We start from the raw sequence: 16,400 nt of genomic DNA on the forward strand, positions 1-16,400 counted from the left end.
GGACTCAAAGAATATACATATCCAGCGTGTCTACAGATATCAGACAGTTAAATTTAATGCTTTTTAAGACCTGTTCAAAACACCTTTTAACTGAATTTAGGACAGATTTTTTGGACAAATTATAAGCACTGCAGGAAAGTAGTATATCTGTGGTCTTGTGCAGAGGTACAGTAGGTCTTATGTGGGAATATGGTTATTATAGCGAGTTAAGTCAGTCTACATTTTGCCAACAGGTAAGTGAAAGTATGAAGTTAAATGACAGTATTATAGTTTTTAAAGATTTGTAACATTAGAAATGTGGATTTTCACATAGAAAGGCTTCATTCATTTCAACAAAAAGAAATTAAAAATGGATAAATGAAATTAAAGTGAAATCCTCACAAATTCAAATTTAAGACTATTTAATTACTTTTAAAGTCTTACTGTTGTAACATTGAATTTAAGACATTTTAAGACTTTAAGGACCTGTTAGACTCCCTGATATCTTAAGGGCCTGTTCAGTCAGTGTGGTTGCAGTCCACTGATTGCTGCTAATGTGGGCTACTTTCGATGTGCTTATTCCCAAAGTGCAGCATCAGAGATAGTGCCCCATGCCATTGTCATCTTTTGTTCATTTGTACAAAAAAAAAGAATGTGTGAGTGGCAGTTAAATATAGCACATCTTACTCAAAATTACATGGATGTGAGAGCTATACCATATTCAGCTAAATAGGACTCCATCTGCTGCTAGTTTATTCTTAAAAGTCAGACTATGTCACCACCTAACGGCCATGATAAATACAATGAAATAAATAGACATTTTAGTCCAACCAATATTGGATTTTTGAGACCTTTACTTGTATTGACATTTGGAAGTACAAAAAATCTGATGACACTGCATTGGCCAATGTTTTTTGTGTCGTTTTTTTCAACAGAAAACATATAAAGTAGATCTACATTTTACAGTTGAAACACCAACAGTGCTCTCTGCTGGAAAAAGTGGGTATGTAAAGCAAACACTGTTTCTATATGACCTCAAACACAGTTTGGCATCTCTGTAAGCTACTGTAATTTCTTGTTTCTTATTGTCTGCTATTGGCCTGTATATCAGCCTCTATATAGATTGCACACTTATAAAAGCTGTTAACATCTTGCCATTAAAAAAAAACTATTATTTCATCCATATTTAATTAAATATTCCCAACTAGTTACTGGCCCTTTCTGCATGACAAATATAACAATATACAGTAAATTACCTCTATATTTTTGCAGGGACTTTGACAAACTTGTTAATTCAGAATTTGAGTCAATTTGCAGGCTTTAATGTTTAGTGGTAGTACACTGGATTCACTGAATGTGTGTTATAATTTGTTCAAATGGTCTCTAGGGGGTAGTAGACAACAGGTAGATGTCTGTGTATATGTGCAGGTGAAAAATATATTCCCTTTGCAGGCAGTGCCAGAGTGTCTGTGTGCTGGACTGTCCTGGTTAACGTTATTGGAAACACATTTAAACACGCTGTATTATCATAAAGGCCCATCTGGACTGGACAGTAGCCATTGACTTGCCTTGAGTAGCTCCCACATCAGGAAACCGGAAATCAACCCTATAACTTGTTACTGCGCATGCGCATGTTTCTCGTGTCTTCGACCTCTACTCAAACCGGTGAGAGCTAACCTTCTCTGTTACAAACTGTGTGTGAGTTAAATATTTAAACGTGACACTTGTGTGCAACTGTGTATCTTTGTAGCTCTGTTATCCGCAGACCTGCTCAGCTCATCCTATTTTATTACTAGCTTGTTTTTGGCGACATTTTTCGGGCTGCAGCTAATCTTGACCTTACTTGTGTGCGTCCACGTAACTTTGCACACTTTGTACTTTCTTGGGTAGCTTACCAGTTGCAGTGTCATGTAACTGTATCTGCTCATTGCTGTTTTCTATGCATTGCTTTTCACAGACAGCAGCCACTGTATTAACGCCAGCTCCTTCGGTTGACCTGACCACTAAGTCCCGTCATAATGTACGCCTGTGCTAAGTTCGTCTCCACACCCTCTCTGGTGAGTCTGCTTCAATGAATGGAGATATCACATACACGTATACTGCCAGTGCTTTATCATGACAGCGTGGAAAAGCTGTCAGTCTGTTTTAAGGGCAGACAACCAGCAGGTTTAATGTAGCTTGTTAACATTAGCACTTAGCTATGTAGCCGTGTTTGACCCTCTGCTAAAGTCAGCGAGTGTTCACCTGCAAGGACGTCCTTGTTTTGGACACAATCAAGACAGAGCTCAGCCTGTCCATAGTATCCCACTGTGATACAGCTTATCCACCTTTTTAAGGCTAATATGGATCAGTGTCACCTAAATTAAAGGATACTATTGAGAAGCAGCCATATTCAAGCTCATAACTGAGGGGTTTGAGCAGAATTTATCCAAAACAACCCTATTATGGGTCACTGTTGGTGTTGTTGTAAACTGGATTTTAGTCAGAGTTGAACATAGTCAGTGGTGGGAAGTTACTAAGTACATTTACAACAATACTAAAGTACACTTGTAAAATGCTTGTACTTGAATTTTTTTTTTTTTTTCATTTCAGAGGTGGGGACTCGAGTCACGACTTGAACTAAAGTCAGACTTCAGTCACAAATTTGATTTGACTTTTGACTGATTTGAAATTTGACTTTAGATTCAACTTGACTTGGACTTACACCCCAATGACAAGTGACTTTACTTGGACTTGAGCGTTTGACTTGAAAATATCTGGCACCTTTTCCTAAGCCCAAACATTAAGAAGTTTGTTATTTAAAAAGTGTGCCACTAGTTATTTCCTGAAGCAGCTAAAGTTGACACTGTTCATTCCCAGCAAGCTGACACTAACCAATCCAAGACTATCCAGTCAAGCAGCAGGAGAGAACGTTACTTGGCGGCAGTTGAAAAAAAAATCATATGGAAGATAGTTTTGTTCATGTACAAAAACGATGCGGTGGTCGACAAAAAATGAATTGCAGTATGCAAAACCTGCATATCAAAAATTACAGACCCTCAACGAACTTGTTTAAACAAACAAATACAACTTAAAAAAGCAGTCATGATTTTTGTTAATTTCATATATTATTACTCTGTTGTTAAAATAGAAGTGCATTTGGTGAATAGTGCATTATTACTTGTTTAGGACTTGAAACTTGAGTTCAGAACTTGTCTGTCTTGACTTGGGACTTGAATGCAAAGACTTGAGACTTGCTAGTAATTTGCAAAACAATGACTTCATCCAACCTTTGCTACTTTAAACTTTAACTTTACTATATTTCAGAGAGAAATATTGCACTTTTTATGTCACTGCTGTTATTTAAGAGCTGTAACTACTATTCAAATGAAGATTTTACTCACAAAAAACATGATCACTTTAAAAAATTATAATCTATTATTACAGACTAAACTACCAAAATGTATATGAAATAGTTAAAATCAACTCAGCCTTGACCAACAACAAAATGAAAGTACTGTTTACATAAGACTACATAATGATCCAATAAAACAGTTATATAAGACTGACAGTAGCCACTCTGCATTATAGGTACTTTTACTTTTGATACTTTGAGTACACTTTGTTGCTAATACTCTTGTATTTAAGTACAATTTTTTTATTCAGGACTTTTACTTGTAATGTATTATTTTTGTGTTGTAGTACTATTAATTTTACTTAAGAAATGATTTTGATGCTTCTTCCACCTGTGGCCATATTTGCTAAAAGCCAAATATCATTGTAGATGAATCCACATGCTTTTAAAGCTGTCTTTAGCAGAGTAGATTTCTTAGCTAATTTTAAACTATACAGACATGTGTCAGTAAAACATGACTGTCTCAACTAAATGTGTCTTCTTGTTTTGTCTTGATACAGGTCCGTGCTGGATCTCGGGCGCTGTACAGACCACTCTCAGCAGCAGTAGTCTCAGATGCCAGGAAATCAGAGGTAGGCAGCTATCTCTACTGGGAATTATAACTGATTCATTGACTTTGAGTGTTCACAGAGGAGTGGCACTCTGAAGCTATCAAAGCTCCATTAATCTACTTTGCTATTCCCATTACCTTGTATCTGACATACAAGGAGTGACAAATAAAAAACACTTTACATTTTAAAGGAAGGTAATTCAGCAGCATAGTGGTAAGTGTTTGTGAAACTTCTCAACACATTTTAAGTCCATTAAAATTGGAATTTGATTTATACTTTCTGTATTTTTAACCTTACTCACTTACCCTAATGCAGTACTTAAGACGTGAGGCCCAAACTGCATATGATAACACTGCTTAATGGAGCTACCCAACAAAGTTGCTAAAGAAAAAAAAAAAAAATGATGCTAACAAACAGACCGTTGAGGTGATAGGATTAGAGGCTTATTGCAGCATGTCCAGTTTCCTGTTGAGGAGAACCATTAGATGTTTTGTTGTCAGCAAAAGCAAAAGCATTGCTGGCATTTGCATCAACGATAAAATCTAACTAGCTTGCATTTGTGTCTAAAATTAGCTGCACGTGGGTTGCAACTATTGTACAAATACAGTGCCAGTGTCTTTACCTTTCTAAAGCTGCACAAAATTCACTTGAATTTTTGGAGAACCTTAATCAGGTACAGAGTAGAGACAGATTCAGGGTCAAGGTATGGCTGTTGGATGAACTTTATAGGTGTGTTAATATTCTAGATAAAGAATATTGAGCAGATCAGAGAGGCATGTCTGAAGGTAAAACCTTAGCAGCTAGTGGGGTATAAAAAGTGACTGACAATGAGCAGCAACACTAGAAAACCCCTGCTGATATTTTAAGGTTACTTTGTGCAAAGAGGAGCCTGTAAATTGACTGTATGCTTTGACTTTGACTTTATTTTGTACTAACCTCATTATTTTTTGTGTTTCAGACTGCCTCACTCCTGGCACCACAGAGTATTGTAGCCTCCCAGCAGCAGGTGGCGGTGCGGGGGTTCCAGACCAGTGCTGTGAGCCGTGATGTCGACACTGCCGCAAAGTTCATTGGAGCAGGAGCTGCCACCGTGGGAGTGGCCGGATCTGGAGCTGGAATTGGAACAGTGTTCGGTAGCCTTATTATTGGATATGCCAGGTAAATTAAACACATCTGTCATTCTAGGACGTCTCCACCAAGGAGGGAATGTTCATGTGTCTGTGAGCACTGTCATAGAAAAAAATATCGATTAATTTCTGTTTAATTAGTTGGACAGATATAGTTTTGGCCAAAAAGAAATAATGAGCTTTAAGTTGTTCTTCACATCTGGGATTTCTGCCAGTTAGAGGGTTGTTTTTTTAATAGTAATGGTAATAACTATGTAAAATTGGTATTGGTATATTGGTAATAACATATGCTGCCTCAATGCCTTTCAGTTATTGATGGAATTATTTTGTCACATGCTAAATCCCTCTTAGGGAACACAGGGGATGTCTGCTCACTGAAACATCATGGTAGTTGTACTTTCAACACTTTGTACCTCCTGTTGGTCTCAACTGCCTCTCTCTTTCCCAACAGGAACCCCTCTCTGAAGCAGCAGCTGTTCTCGTACGCCATCCTGGGCTTCGCTCTGTCTGAAGCTATGGGTCTCTTCTGTCTGATGGTTGCATTCCTTATTCTGTTTGCCATGTAAACCAGTTAGGCTCTTGCGGTAAAGGGATACATCACAATGTTAACAAGATTTAGCAGTCTGAGATGCCCTTGAATGGTACGATGATGTCAGCTTGTCGTGCTGCCCATTCTTGTTCACTGGTGTTTCTTAAAAGATTGTAAACCAACTGTATAAGGAACTCTGGCAAACCCAAATCATTTTTAAATGGTGGTTTTTGCCATATTGTATATTTAATCAAATGTTTTTGTTAAACATGCAACCAATAACAGAAGTAAAATGTTTCATTCATAATGTGTGTTTGTGCATTTGTAAATGGTAGTGGGACTTTTTTTTGTATGCTGATTTTAGATTCAAAGTAGTATTGTGTTTCTCCTGACAGAATGGTAAGGCTAACAGTTATCTACACCAGTGTTTCCCAACTGGTGGGTCATAGTCCAAAAGTGGGTCGCGAGTCCATTCTGAATGTCAAGTTTGTAGAAAACCCACTTTATTTTGACGTACAGTGAATTTCCGGCACAGAGCTTTTATCTTGAAGTGCTGTTTCTTGCTGTAGAGTGAGTGACTAATGGACAGCTACTTCACAAAGACAGCACACTAGCTGGATGACATGGCCAAACACAAGTATATCACTGAATATATCAAACTGTGTAGACCTTGAACTAATGATAAAGGAGAAATATGGACCCTGTGGCTGGACCAGCTGGGAACCACTGATCTACACAAAATTTTAAATACTGGCTGTGATGCAGCTTCACAGAATATTTTGTACCTCAACAGTCCCAGTTAATTTACAACACAGCTCAAGCTTTACAATCACACATGGTCTGTCTCTATTAGACCTGCAATGATGAGACAAATAGTTATCAGATTGACAGAAAATGAATAGTCACTTATTTTCATATTAAATAGTTTTACTTATTTTTTTAGGCAAAAATGCCCAAATCTGACACTTCCAGGTTCTCAAATGTGAGAATCATGAATGGATAACTGAACAGGCCTACCGCGCACAGGCCAGGGGCCCAAAGTGTCAGGCGTCCCCTTGGCTTTCACCTGCAAAATGTCACTCAGCTTAACACATACTGACCAAGAAGAGACTAAAAACTGACCAGAAAGAGCTGCAAAAAAAAAAACAAACCCACTATATAACCACGAAAAGGGGCAAAACAACCACAAATAGACAAAATGTCTACAAAGAAATGTACAACAGACAAAAATGTACATGCATGTACTTCTTTTCTTTGTTTAAATGTAAAGCATCTTTGAGAGCTGTAAAAGTGCTGTATAAATAAAATGTATTATCATTATCATTATTATTATTATTAAAAAGGAGGCAAAACCACCATAAAGCATAGGCTATGTCTTGCTCCTATGTATGAGAGCTGGTGGGGGCTTTGCATAGATGCCCAGAGGCCCAGTGTCTCAATCCGCCCATGGTGAAAACTTGCTGCTTGTCTCAGTTTTCACTTAAATTTAACATTTTTGGATTTACAAATGTTGGTTGAACAAAACACATCTGGTGAGCTCACTTCATACTCTAGGATATTAAAAGAGGGCCTTTGTCACTGTTTTCTAATGTTTTATATACCAAACGAGAAATGAATCTACAGATTAATTGATAACTAACATAATGGTTAGTTGAAGCAGTGGGCTCTATCACTATTGAAAGCTTAAGTAACGTTAGATCCAACATATTTGTCAAAATGTAGTTAATCTGACCATTAAATTCTGGCTAGCTAGCTAATGTTAGCTAAATTTAAATTTAGGCTTCCTGTGTGACCTTAGCAGTGTAACGTTAGCAGCGTAACGTTAGCGTTCCCCACATTTGTCACCAGCAGACCGCGGGCTCTATCTTCAATTTTCGTGATTTGTGTCCGTTACCTGCTTGAAATAATTTTGCCAGCACTTTTTAAAGTTAATGGTTTTGTGTTTTTTGTTTTGTTTTGTTTTATACACGAACCAGTAACCGCCAAAATTATGACCCAAGACGCTGCCAAGGAAAAAAAAAATCAGCCGTTGTCAGGTGGAACGAAAGACAGAGCATCTGAGTTGAAGGGGGACGGATTTAAGTAACGGACATGTACCCGTTGTTAATGAAAGAAATCCAAACAATTGTTAAAATATATTCCGTCTCTTAGACTGTAAATATAGATAAGCGGATGTCTAAATACATAATCTCAATACATCGTATTTGCACAGCGAGGAGGCGAATTATCTTAAAAACTGAAAACCCAACGGTTACACCTCTGTGGTGTTTGTGGTCTGTTACCTGTCACACGGGTCCTGAGGTTGTCTCACAGCTGAAGGAGAAAAAAGGAGCCTCCAATAACCAGGTAAATAAACACGAGGGGTTTCTTTAGGAGGGAGTATTGCTTGTAGTTTTATTGTCTCATTGTCTGGTTTTGAATGCTGGCTTTATTAGCAGCCATGCTCCGGCACAGCTCCTGTCAAATTACATTTTGCATCTGACGTCAAGCTAGTTTAATAGCCTGTCCTCCACGTTTCAACACCTTGTTTTTACTGTCTCTGCTCACGGTTTGTAAGGACTGTTTGGCCTGAATATTGTCTGAAAAACCCACAGTAGTTCATAAAAGTTTGGACACTTTTGTTCGTCAGAAGAAGAAGAAGCAGCTCACCTATTTGCCCACTAGATGGAGTAGTTTGTGTAACCTGGGGTAATTCAGGTATGCTGTAAATTATTTGGGGTCATAATGTATTTACAGAACTGATAAAAAAAAAAAAAAAAAGTATTTAAACAACGTACAACTAAAGCCATGCACAGTACTGGGCGTATGCTTTTGAGCTACAAGGAAGTGCTCCAACTCCATTTTGTCTTCTTGTTTGCAGAGTGGGAATGTGTAGTGTTGTGTAAACGGACATCTGCTGCTTGTGACAACCTCGCACCTAGATTTCATCAAACATCTGATCCATTTTAAAAACCTAACATTCTTCATCCAACACAGAGTCACAGTAGACGCGACTGTTCAGTTACAGTATGGACTTGTTATTGCGTAATATTTTAAATAGTATGAACAATAACGTAAAAAATCGCCTGATAAAGAAAGAACATAATTTTAATATTAGCATCATTGTACTGATAACAGAAGCATGAGAGGTCTTGTTACTTTTCATCGTAGAAATATCGAGCTGCCACTGCAACACACAGTAAGCCACTGAGGTAGTGTATTCTTATTAACACCATATGATAATAATAATAACAATAATAGTAATAATGATGATAAAACACTGGATGAATATAGGGTTTTTCTGGATACCCAAAGATGCTTTACAGAGATCAAGAACAACAAAACAAAAAAACAAAGATGAAATAATCCATAAGAAGAGAAATGATGCAGAGTGGGAGAAGAAGAACAGTTTTTTATTGGTTCTAGGCAGACTGTCACTGGCCAGATATGGTCTCGTCTAAAACCTAGACTTATGTTCCCGATTTTGAAAAAATCTAGGACAGATCAGGACTGCAACAATTTATTTTTATAGCCAGTATTAAGAAATGGAGATGAAACAAACAAAAAAGGGGAATACTGTACTATATTAAAAACTACGGCTGACTGCCTTTCATTTGGCCCAATTGTAATCAATTAGTTAATCTTGTATGACTTATGGAGCTCTCGTGTACATGTCATGTAGCCATTTAAACTCTATAACTGCATGTACTTGTCATTTCTGACAGAACAGATTTTACACTCCACCAGGGGTAGCTAGTGTACAAGACAAGGGACAGCAGTTTTTTCAGCCTGAGTTCAGGAACTTTAAGGGAAAATCCACCTTAAACTAGAATGTATATCTTAATTTTATAGTGGTTTTGGTCAGTAAACTGTTAAGATGGAAGTTGAAATGTGGAAACTTTAACAGAGTATTTCAACAGGAGATATTTTTGGGATTTGGTCACTTGATGTTTATTGTTGATATTTAGGTCCAAAAGATTTTTTACTTGAATTGGACTCAGCTGTAAAAAATTAAGCACTGTCAGAGTCTACTTTAAGGATGCTCCCTAATTTTGGGCTTCTCTAGGATTTGTCTCTAGATAACATTTTCACTAAAATCTGTAACAGGCAACAAAAAGGCTCAGAAAAGAAAGATCTTCATGTCAGCCAGTACTGGACCTCTTTGACCAGCAGTACAGTCAGGAACTTGGAGACTTGTGGGCACCTGCGAGGTAAATTACTTTCTGAAATAATTATCACAGTGTACACATGGACAGCATTTGTACACTTCCTGCTTTTCTTTTGCAGAGCGGTGCTTCTGGACCCTCGCTCTTGGCAGTATGGTGTTATGCTCAACCGCTTCAGCGCTGTGACAGGCATCACACAGATTCTTCAATCCCAGGGTTTTTCCGCATTGCTTCCGCAAACAGATGCCTCAACATCGCTTTGTAATGGCCCCTCAACAGCGTCAAATTCTAAACACCAGGCAGGAAAAGACTCTTTGTTGCCACCTGGCTGCATCTCCAATTGCCTTCCTAATGCCTCCCATCTGCAACCTGACAGCACCTCTCATGCACTCGGTCAAGACTTTCAATCAGAGCCTTCACTCAGTTTGCTCCATCCTACATTGCAATGTTACATCCATCCATATCCGCTGCGGTTTCCCTCTCAGGCTCACAGGCCTGGCCAGCTGAAGCAGTACTACCTCCTGAATGCTGCCTCCCTGCTTCCAGTGTTGGCTTTGCAAGTCAGAGATGGGGAGAAGGTTTTGGATCTTTGCGCTGCTCCTGGGGGCAAAGCCTTGGCCATAATGCAGTGTGCTACCCCAGGTAATAAAAGTATTTTTTGAGGGACTTTGCAAACTTTTGTTTGATTTTACTTCTATAATGCAGATGTTTAAAATAGGGGCTTTAGTACAGTTTTAAAACAAGGTCGTAGAGGATGAAAGAAGGGTAGTATAACTTACGTTTAACACTGCTGAGTGTATACATCAAGTTATAACTTTGTGTTGAGTTAAATATTGGGTTTTAGTATTTATAATAATCTTATTTATCAACTCATATAATAAATAAATGCAAATAGTTATACTTTATTAGAGGCACCAAATCATGTCTACATTGTGTTACAACTGTAGATTTCTTTTCTTCTAAGATTGGGGTGTTTAGTAGCAAGATCTTTTCACAAAAACATCTTGTTGAATTTTGTTTTTAAAGCGAAGGTTCAATTTTTTTGTGCAGTGTAATTGTACCGCCAAGGAAGCAAAAAAAAAAAACAGGAAAATGTGCTTCACACACCTAAAAAAAAAAAGTCAATATGAGTTTAAGTGTACACTTTATTTAGTATATTTTCACAGCTTTATCTTCCTCTCTGACAGCTCTTTTTGATGGGGAATTGAATTGAAAGTCAAACTTATTCACGCTCTTTTAAAAGCCAGAATCCGCTGATAAAAATAATAATCTGACCTCGCTGGATGCAGGAGTTGCTGGTCTACCACTGCCTCAATCACTTAGTTTGTGCTATTGTGTGACTTTGGTGGTTTAAAAAGGTAAGTTCTGATTCACCAAAGTTACACAATAACACAAATAACGGTACTCCTGTCTGCCTCTCCAAACTGTGGGCACACTTACTGTCATCTCCAGTAGGTAATAATACACTGACTATGAAATAAACCACTCGTACAACCCTTCTTCAAAAATCTGAACTATCCTTTTAAATAACCATTGTGTGTTTTGCATGTGAGTTGTTGCAGTTGAATGAAAGGAATATTTTTGTCTGCTGTGAAAAGCCTATTTGCATTGAATACTAATAATATGTAATGCTGCCCTGTGTTGTGTTCCAGCACTCCTCTGCTGTAATGAACCAGACCCGCACAGACGGGACTGGCTGGCCAAAACCCTGGAGTCTTTTCTGCCTCGCTCACTAATCAGCAGAGTGATTGTGTCTGCACAGGATGGACGGTCATTTGGGCAGAGTGAAGCAGGAACATATGACAAGGTGGGGAGAGTCGTGTTTATGGCAGCATGTGACTGAAATTTTGCTTCAGTGTTCAACAAATTGAGGGCTTTCAAGGCCATGGTTGGAACTGAATGAGAACAACAAGCCTTTGAACAGAAGCTAATAAGCCCAGCGGAAGAGAAGAAAACCATTTATACAAAACTGGAGCCAAGGATAGGCAGACAAATGGCTGGGAGGTTTCAAAGGACTCAAAGTGACTGATAATGGACCAAAATATATAAAAAAAGAAAAGCACAAAATGAAAAGATTGAGAGTAAAGGGCTGTTAACCATAACATTAACTATAAATACAGTATATCGTTGTAAACATGGTTCTAACTCAAGATGATGGCGAAGTCCACAACAACTATAACGACGACTGTGGGCGATTTGATGAACGATAGAAACCGTGTCCATTTTCTTAAGCTGCTTACACAGCTGGAGCTTGCACCAAGTGCTTGGCGCCACTGTTTACATCATCAGTGTTGATGCTCACATCCTTACACATCCTTATCTTAAGTTAGCGTAATAACTCTTGGTTCTCGGTGTGGACAGCCCTTAAGACAGAGGTGTGAACAAAGGTTGAAAGGCATTAGAGTAGCACAAACGGACTGCACAGATTTGTGGGAAGATTCTCATCTAAGGTGTAAAGTTTCAGGGCTTATGTGTGAGGAAAATAAAACACTTACTTTGATTACTTCTCAGACCTGCAGTAGTTGCCTTATCGTCTGCCTTTTCCATCATTAACTATTAACATTTTCCTACTCTTTCCCTTTTGCTTTTTATCTTTGACCCTTCCTGTCTCTCAGTGCCATTCCACGCTTGAACTCTTTGACTCAGACTCTGAACTACTCCCTTCCCTCACTCCCTCTGTTGCAGGTTTTAGTCGATGCTCCATGTTCTAATGACAGGAGCTGGTTGTATTCTAGCAGCAGCCAGCAGGGGGAACACAGACTGAAGGAAAGAGCCAGGCTGCCTGCACTCCAGGCTCAGCTGCTTAGGTAAGTCCAATCCCCATCATAGAAGACTGTCTGCTATGTGTTGCCCTTGTAGACCTCTCCTGTCTTCCTGAATGTTTTTTATATGTTGGCCAAACTGGTAATGGAACATTCCCCTGTGCTGTACAGTTATACATAGAATAATGTCAACACTATAGAACAATTCAGCTTGTTAACGTGAATTTCAAAGCAAATAAAAACAACTAGTTAATGGAGGCTGTATCATACTGTGTGTGGTCAGTACCAGTGTAAAGATAGTAAAATTATTCCCTGTGTTGAGGGAGGAGATGCTTAACAGGTATATATTGTATATTAGTGGTGACAATTTGTGTGCAGATTAAAGGGACAGTTCACTCCTAAATCCAAAACAAATAGTTTTCCTCTTACCCATATTGCTATTTATCAGTCTAAACCATTTTAGCGTGAGTCATCGAGTGTTGGCAATGTTAGCGGTCGAGATGTCTGCCTTCTCTCAATTGTAATGGAACTAGATGGCATTCAACTTGTGGTGCTCCAAGTGCCAAAACAATACATTTGAAAAACTCAACAGCAGTGTCTCTTTCCACAAATCGTGACCCAGTTACTCAAGATAATCAACAGACCTTGTCGTGCCCACTTCCTTCTCCATGGTGATACGGTTGTTGGGTGTAGTTTGGTAGAGTGAGCATTGTTTCTGCATGAAACTGCTCATATCAAGGTCTGTGGATTATCTTAAGTAACCGAGAATGATGTTGCTGTTGTGTGAGTGTTTCAGACTGTTTTTTTGGGCACTTTGAGCACAACAAGCAGAGTGCTATCTAGTTTATCACACTAGAGAGAAGGCAGACATCTCTATGGCTGATATCGCAAACAATCTAGATTGATAAATAGCACGAGAGGTAAGAGGAAAAATATGTATTTTTCATTTGGGGGTGAACTGTCCCTTTAATATTGTCCAGCTTTGTAGAGTATGTGAAATGCTCATTTAGATTCCTCAGAGTTAAAAGAACACAAAACCAGACATCATCTGTTTTCTTCCACTCATTCTTCTAACCTGCTGCCTACATTACCCACAATGCAACTCGACTGTTTAGTCAGAGATTCAGGTGTGTTATGCTAGCAGCAGATAAAGTAGCCTCTAGCCGCTGGTCACAGCAGAGATAATCACCAGGCTACAGAGATCTTTCTCACCCCTCACAGAGAAGTTTATGTCAGTGTCAAACTTGTAGTCTTCATCCCCTACCAACACTGACTCAAGTGACATCACTTGAGGCAATTTATCACCCTTCACACAGCTCCCTCTGGAGCCACAAAAGGCTTTATACAGCTTTTTTTCACATATGCAATAGAACTCCCAGAGACCTGTAAACAGACTGTGATGTGCAAAATTGATGGAGCTCTCTTTTAATGTCCCTTGTCATGAAGTGCATTATTTGTCTACACTTTCCAGGTCTGCACTGTCAGCAGTGCGTCCAGGGGGCGTTGTGGTCTATTCAACTTGCACTCTGTCCAGCTCTGAGAACTGTGCTGTGGTTGAGACTGTGCTGAATGACTGTCCTGAGGCTGTACCCGAAGACCTTTGGGATGAGATTGCCAGTCCTTTATCAAAATACTTTACATTTAGTCCTGCTCACCCTGGTCATGGACAGACACCTCAAAAGCCATCCCTGCAGCCACAGAATGGCACTTCGTCCTCTTATCATCACAGACTTGGCATTTTAGTGGTCCCTCAGCCTGGCAAGACCTGGGGACCCATGTTTTTGTCTCGGATTAGAAGAAGGAAATAGTGTGTGGATCCTCCTGTGCAGAAAAGATATGTGGAAACAAATGGCTAAACATGCATGTTTCTTTTGTCGGACTTTTGTTACTCGTGGGTTTTTGAAGATGCAAGTGGAAGTTGCTTGTATCTCAATCACACAAACTGGCAAACAGACTAATTCACATTTAGCACATTGAAAACTCTACACAGTGCCAACCACTGATGGGCGGACTGATCCGAGTTGATACATTTAAATGTATCGAGCCTTTTTAACCTTTCCAGTTTTTGCAAAATATGGTGTCAGTTTCTCAGTGACACCCCATTACAGTACATGCACGTTCGACAGTTGGTGCTGCCTGCTCCACAAAGTCTCTGTTCAGTTCATTATCAGTCATCATGTATTAATAAAGATCAAATATTCATTTTAATGCATTGATTCAGCGTCCCACTGGTGCGTAGGTAGGCCATGCAAGCTCACGATCTGCAGTTCTTTTGGGAGGCACGTAGCACACGTCCCACTTACCTCCGCGGTCTTGTGCTGGATTCATGTGTTGTCGGAATAATCTGAAAAAGTAGTTATTTATTCATTTTCTGTAACCGCTTATCCTCGCAGGGTGGTAGTGTGCAAGAGGCTGACACATAGAGACAACCGTTCACACTCATATTCACACCTACGGGCAATTTAGAGTCACCGAGTAAACTAACCTGCATGTCTCTGGACTGTGGGAGGAAGCCGGAGTACTCTGAGAAAACCCCAATGACATGGGCGGCTGGCCGGTGGATTCGAAACCAGAACCCTCTTGCTGTGAAGCATCAGGCCTGACGACTACACCGCCATGCTGTCCTTGAAAAAGTAGTTCCTAATTTTATTTCATGGCTCACTTGATCTGCTTCCTGCTCTTAGTTATCATTGTGTTTCAACACTCTGAACAATAAAACACAACACATCTACACTTTGTAACGTCCGTGCTGTTTCCATATTACAACATAAAGCTCATCAACACATTGAAGTTGGAAGAACAACCATCTGAGGAGCATGTGAAAGCACAGTTGGCCTTGGCCGAGGTCTCGACTTGAGTCTGATTCAATCGGTCCTCGCTCGTTCATTCAGTGCCATTGCTGCACTATGATACAACACCTTATGGATTCATGAGCACTTGAAAGTTCGACAGGCTGACCCGGTACATTTGCAATACAAAAAAAATTAATTAGTTCATTTCCGCCCACCTCTAGTGCCAGCCTGTGCTACTTATAGAGGAGGAAATTAACAGTAGCAGCAGTTAATACAGGTAGATGTGAGCGTGTCAATGTCTCCACATGCAGGCAGAGATGATACATTTACTGCCCCAAAGTGACACAAAGAAAAATCAGTAACTGCAAGTTCAGTTGTTTTCTTTTAGCCTCTGCAACCCAACTCCTTTTTATTTATTCTTTATTGTTATTATTTATTGTTTTTGGCGACTATGGAAAGTACTGACACTGCAGATGGGCAACGAGGTGATATCGACTGAGCATGATCTTTAAGTGCCTCACATTAATAACTCTGTGTCCTCGTCGTATAATAAAATTGATAATACTATAAGACTGCGATATTCTACAATGTAAGATTGCAATATTAAAAATTCATTCACTGTTTATTCTATCAGGAATCAGAATTAGAAAAAGGTTTATTGCTGAGTTGATTTTCACTTGCAAGAAATTTGCCTCGGTGCTTGGTGCATGCAACAAACATATCAAGAGGATATAAAAATGAGGGCAAAGGGTGTGCATGTGTGTTTTATTCGAGTTTGTGTGAGTTTTAGTGTGTTAATACTCTTTGAGTGGTAGTTAGAGCAGGAGAGATGACATTAGAAGACTTAGCACTGCAGAAGCTCACACTCAGAACCTCCATCCTCCAAGCCTTAAGTCAGTGAATCAGGTTCATTAAATTTTGATTGCCTCTTGACTTGAGTCATCCCTGAATCTTATAAAAGTTTCTGTCTGAACACTTATGGATGATATTTTTATTGGCCTATGTTTGTTTTTAAATATCTTATGGTGCCGTAGCACTAAAGCAAATGTCTTCAGACTTGACACACTCAACATGGGGCTAAAAGTTTCCTGTCTGAGCGATTAGTTTAATAACCAGAAAGA

At 39.2% G+C, this 16,400-nt stretch overlaps 2 protein-coding genes across 4 annotated transcripts; both read left to right on the top strand.

Moving 5' to 3' along the window:
- Positions 1-1,505: 1,505 nt before the first annotated feature.
- On the top strand, positions 1,506-5,887 carry LOC125902253 (ATP synthase F(0) complex subunit C3, mitochondrial-like). 3 transcript variants are annotated; one of them, XM_049598463.1, is made up of 5 exons: positions 1,506-1,644; positions 1,937-2,036; positions 3,874-3,945; positions 4,883-5,082; positions 5,503-5,887. In XM_049598463.1, the coding sequence occupies exons 2-5, from the start codon at positions 1,998-2,000 to the stop codon at positions 5,615-5,617; spliced, it is 426 nt and encodes a 141-aa protein (XP_049454420.1). In that variant the 5' UTR covers positions 1,506-1,644; positions 1,937-1,997; the 3' UTR covers positions 5,618-5,887. The 3 variants fall into 3 exon arrangements, with proteins under 3 accessions (XP_049454420.1, XP_049454429.1, XP_049454438.1); XM_049598472.1 differs by having other exon boundaries at positions 1,628-1,677; XM_049598481.1 differs by lacking the exon at positions 1,506-1,644 and adding an exon at positions 1,784-1,826.
- Positions 5,888-7,188: 1,301 nt separating this feature from the next.
- On the top strand, positions 7,189-15,220 carry nsun3 (NOP2/Sun RNA methyltransferase 3). Its single transcript, XM_049598366.1, has 6 exons — positions 7,189-7,926; positions 9,667-9,770; positions 9,847-10,367; positions 11,378-11,532; positions 12,411-12,532; positions 13,959-15,220. Exons 1-6 carry the CDS (start codon positions 7,753-7,755, stop codon positions 14,293-14,295), a joined length of 1,413 nt encoding a protein of 470 aa, XP_049454323.1. The 5' UTR covers positions 7,189-7,752; the 3' UTR covers positions 14,296-15,220.
- Positions 15,221-16,400: the final 1,180 nt, after the last annotated feature.

Source organism: Epinephelus fuscoguttatus, linkage group LG2 (genome assembly GCF_011397635.1).
Source record: "Epinephelus fuscoguttatus linkage group LG2, E.fuscoguttatus.final_Chr_v1".
Taxonomy (NCBI): domain Eukaryota; kingdom Metazoa; phylum Chordata; class Actinopteri; order Perciformes; family Serranidae; genus Epinephelus; species Epinephelus fuscoguttatus.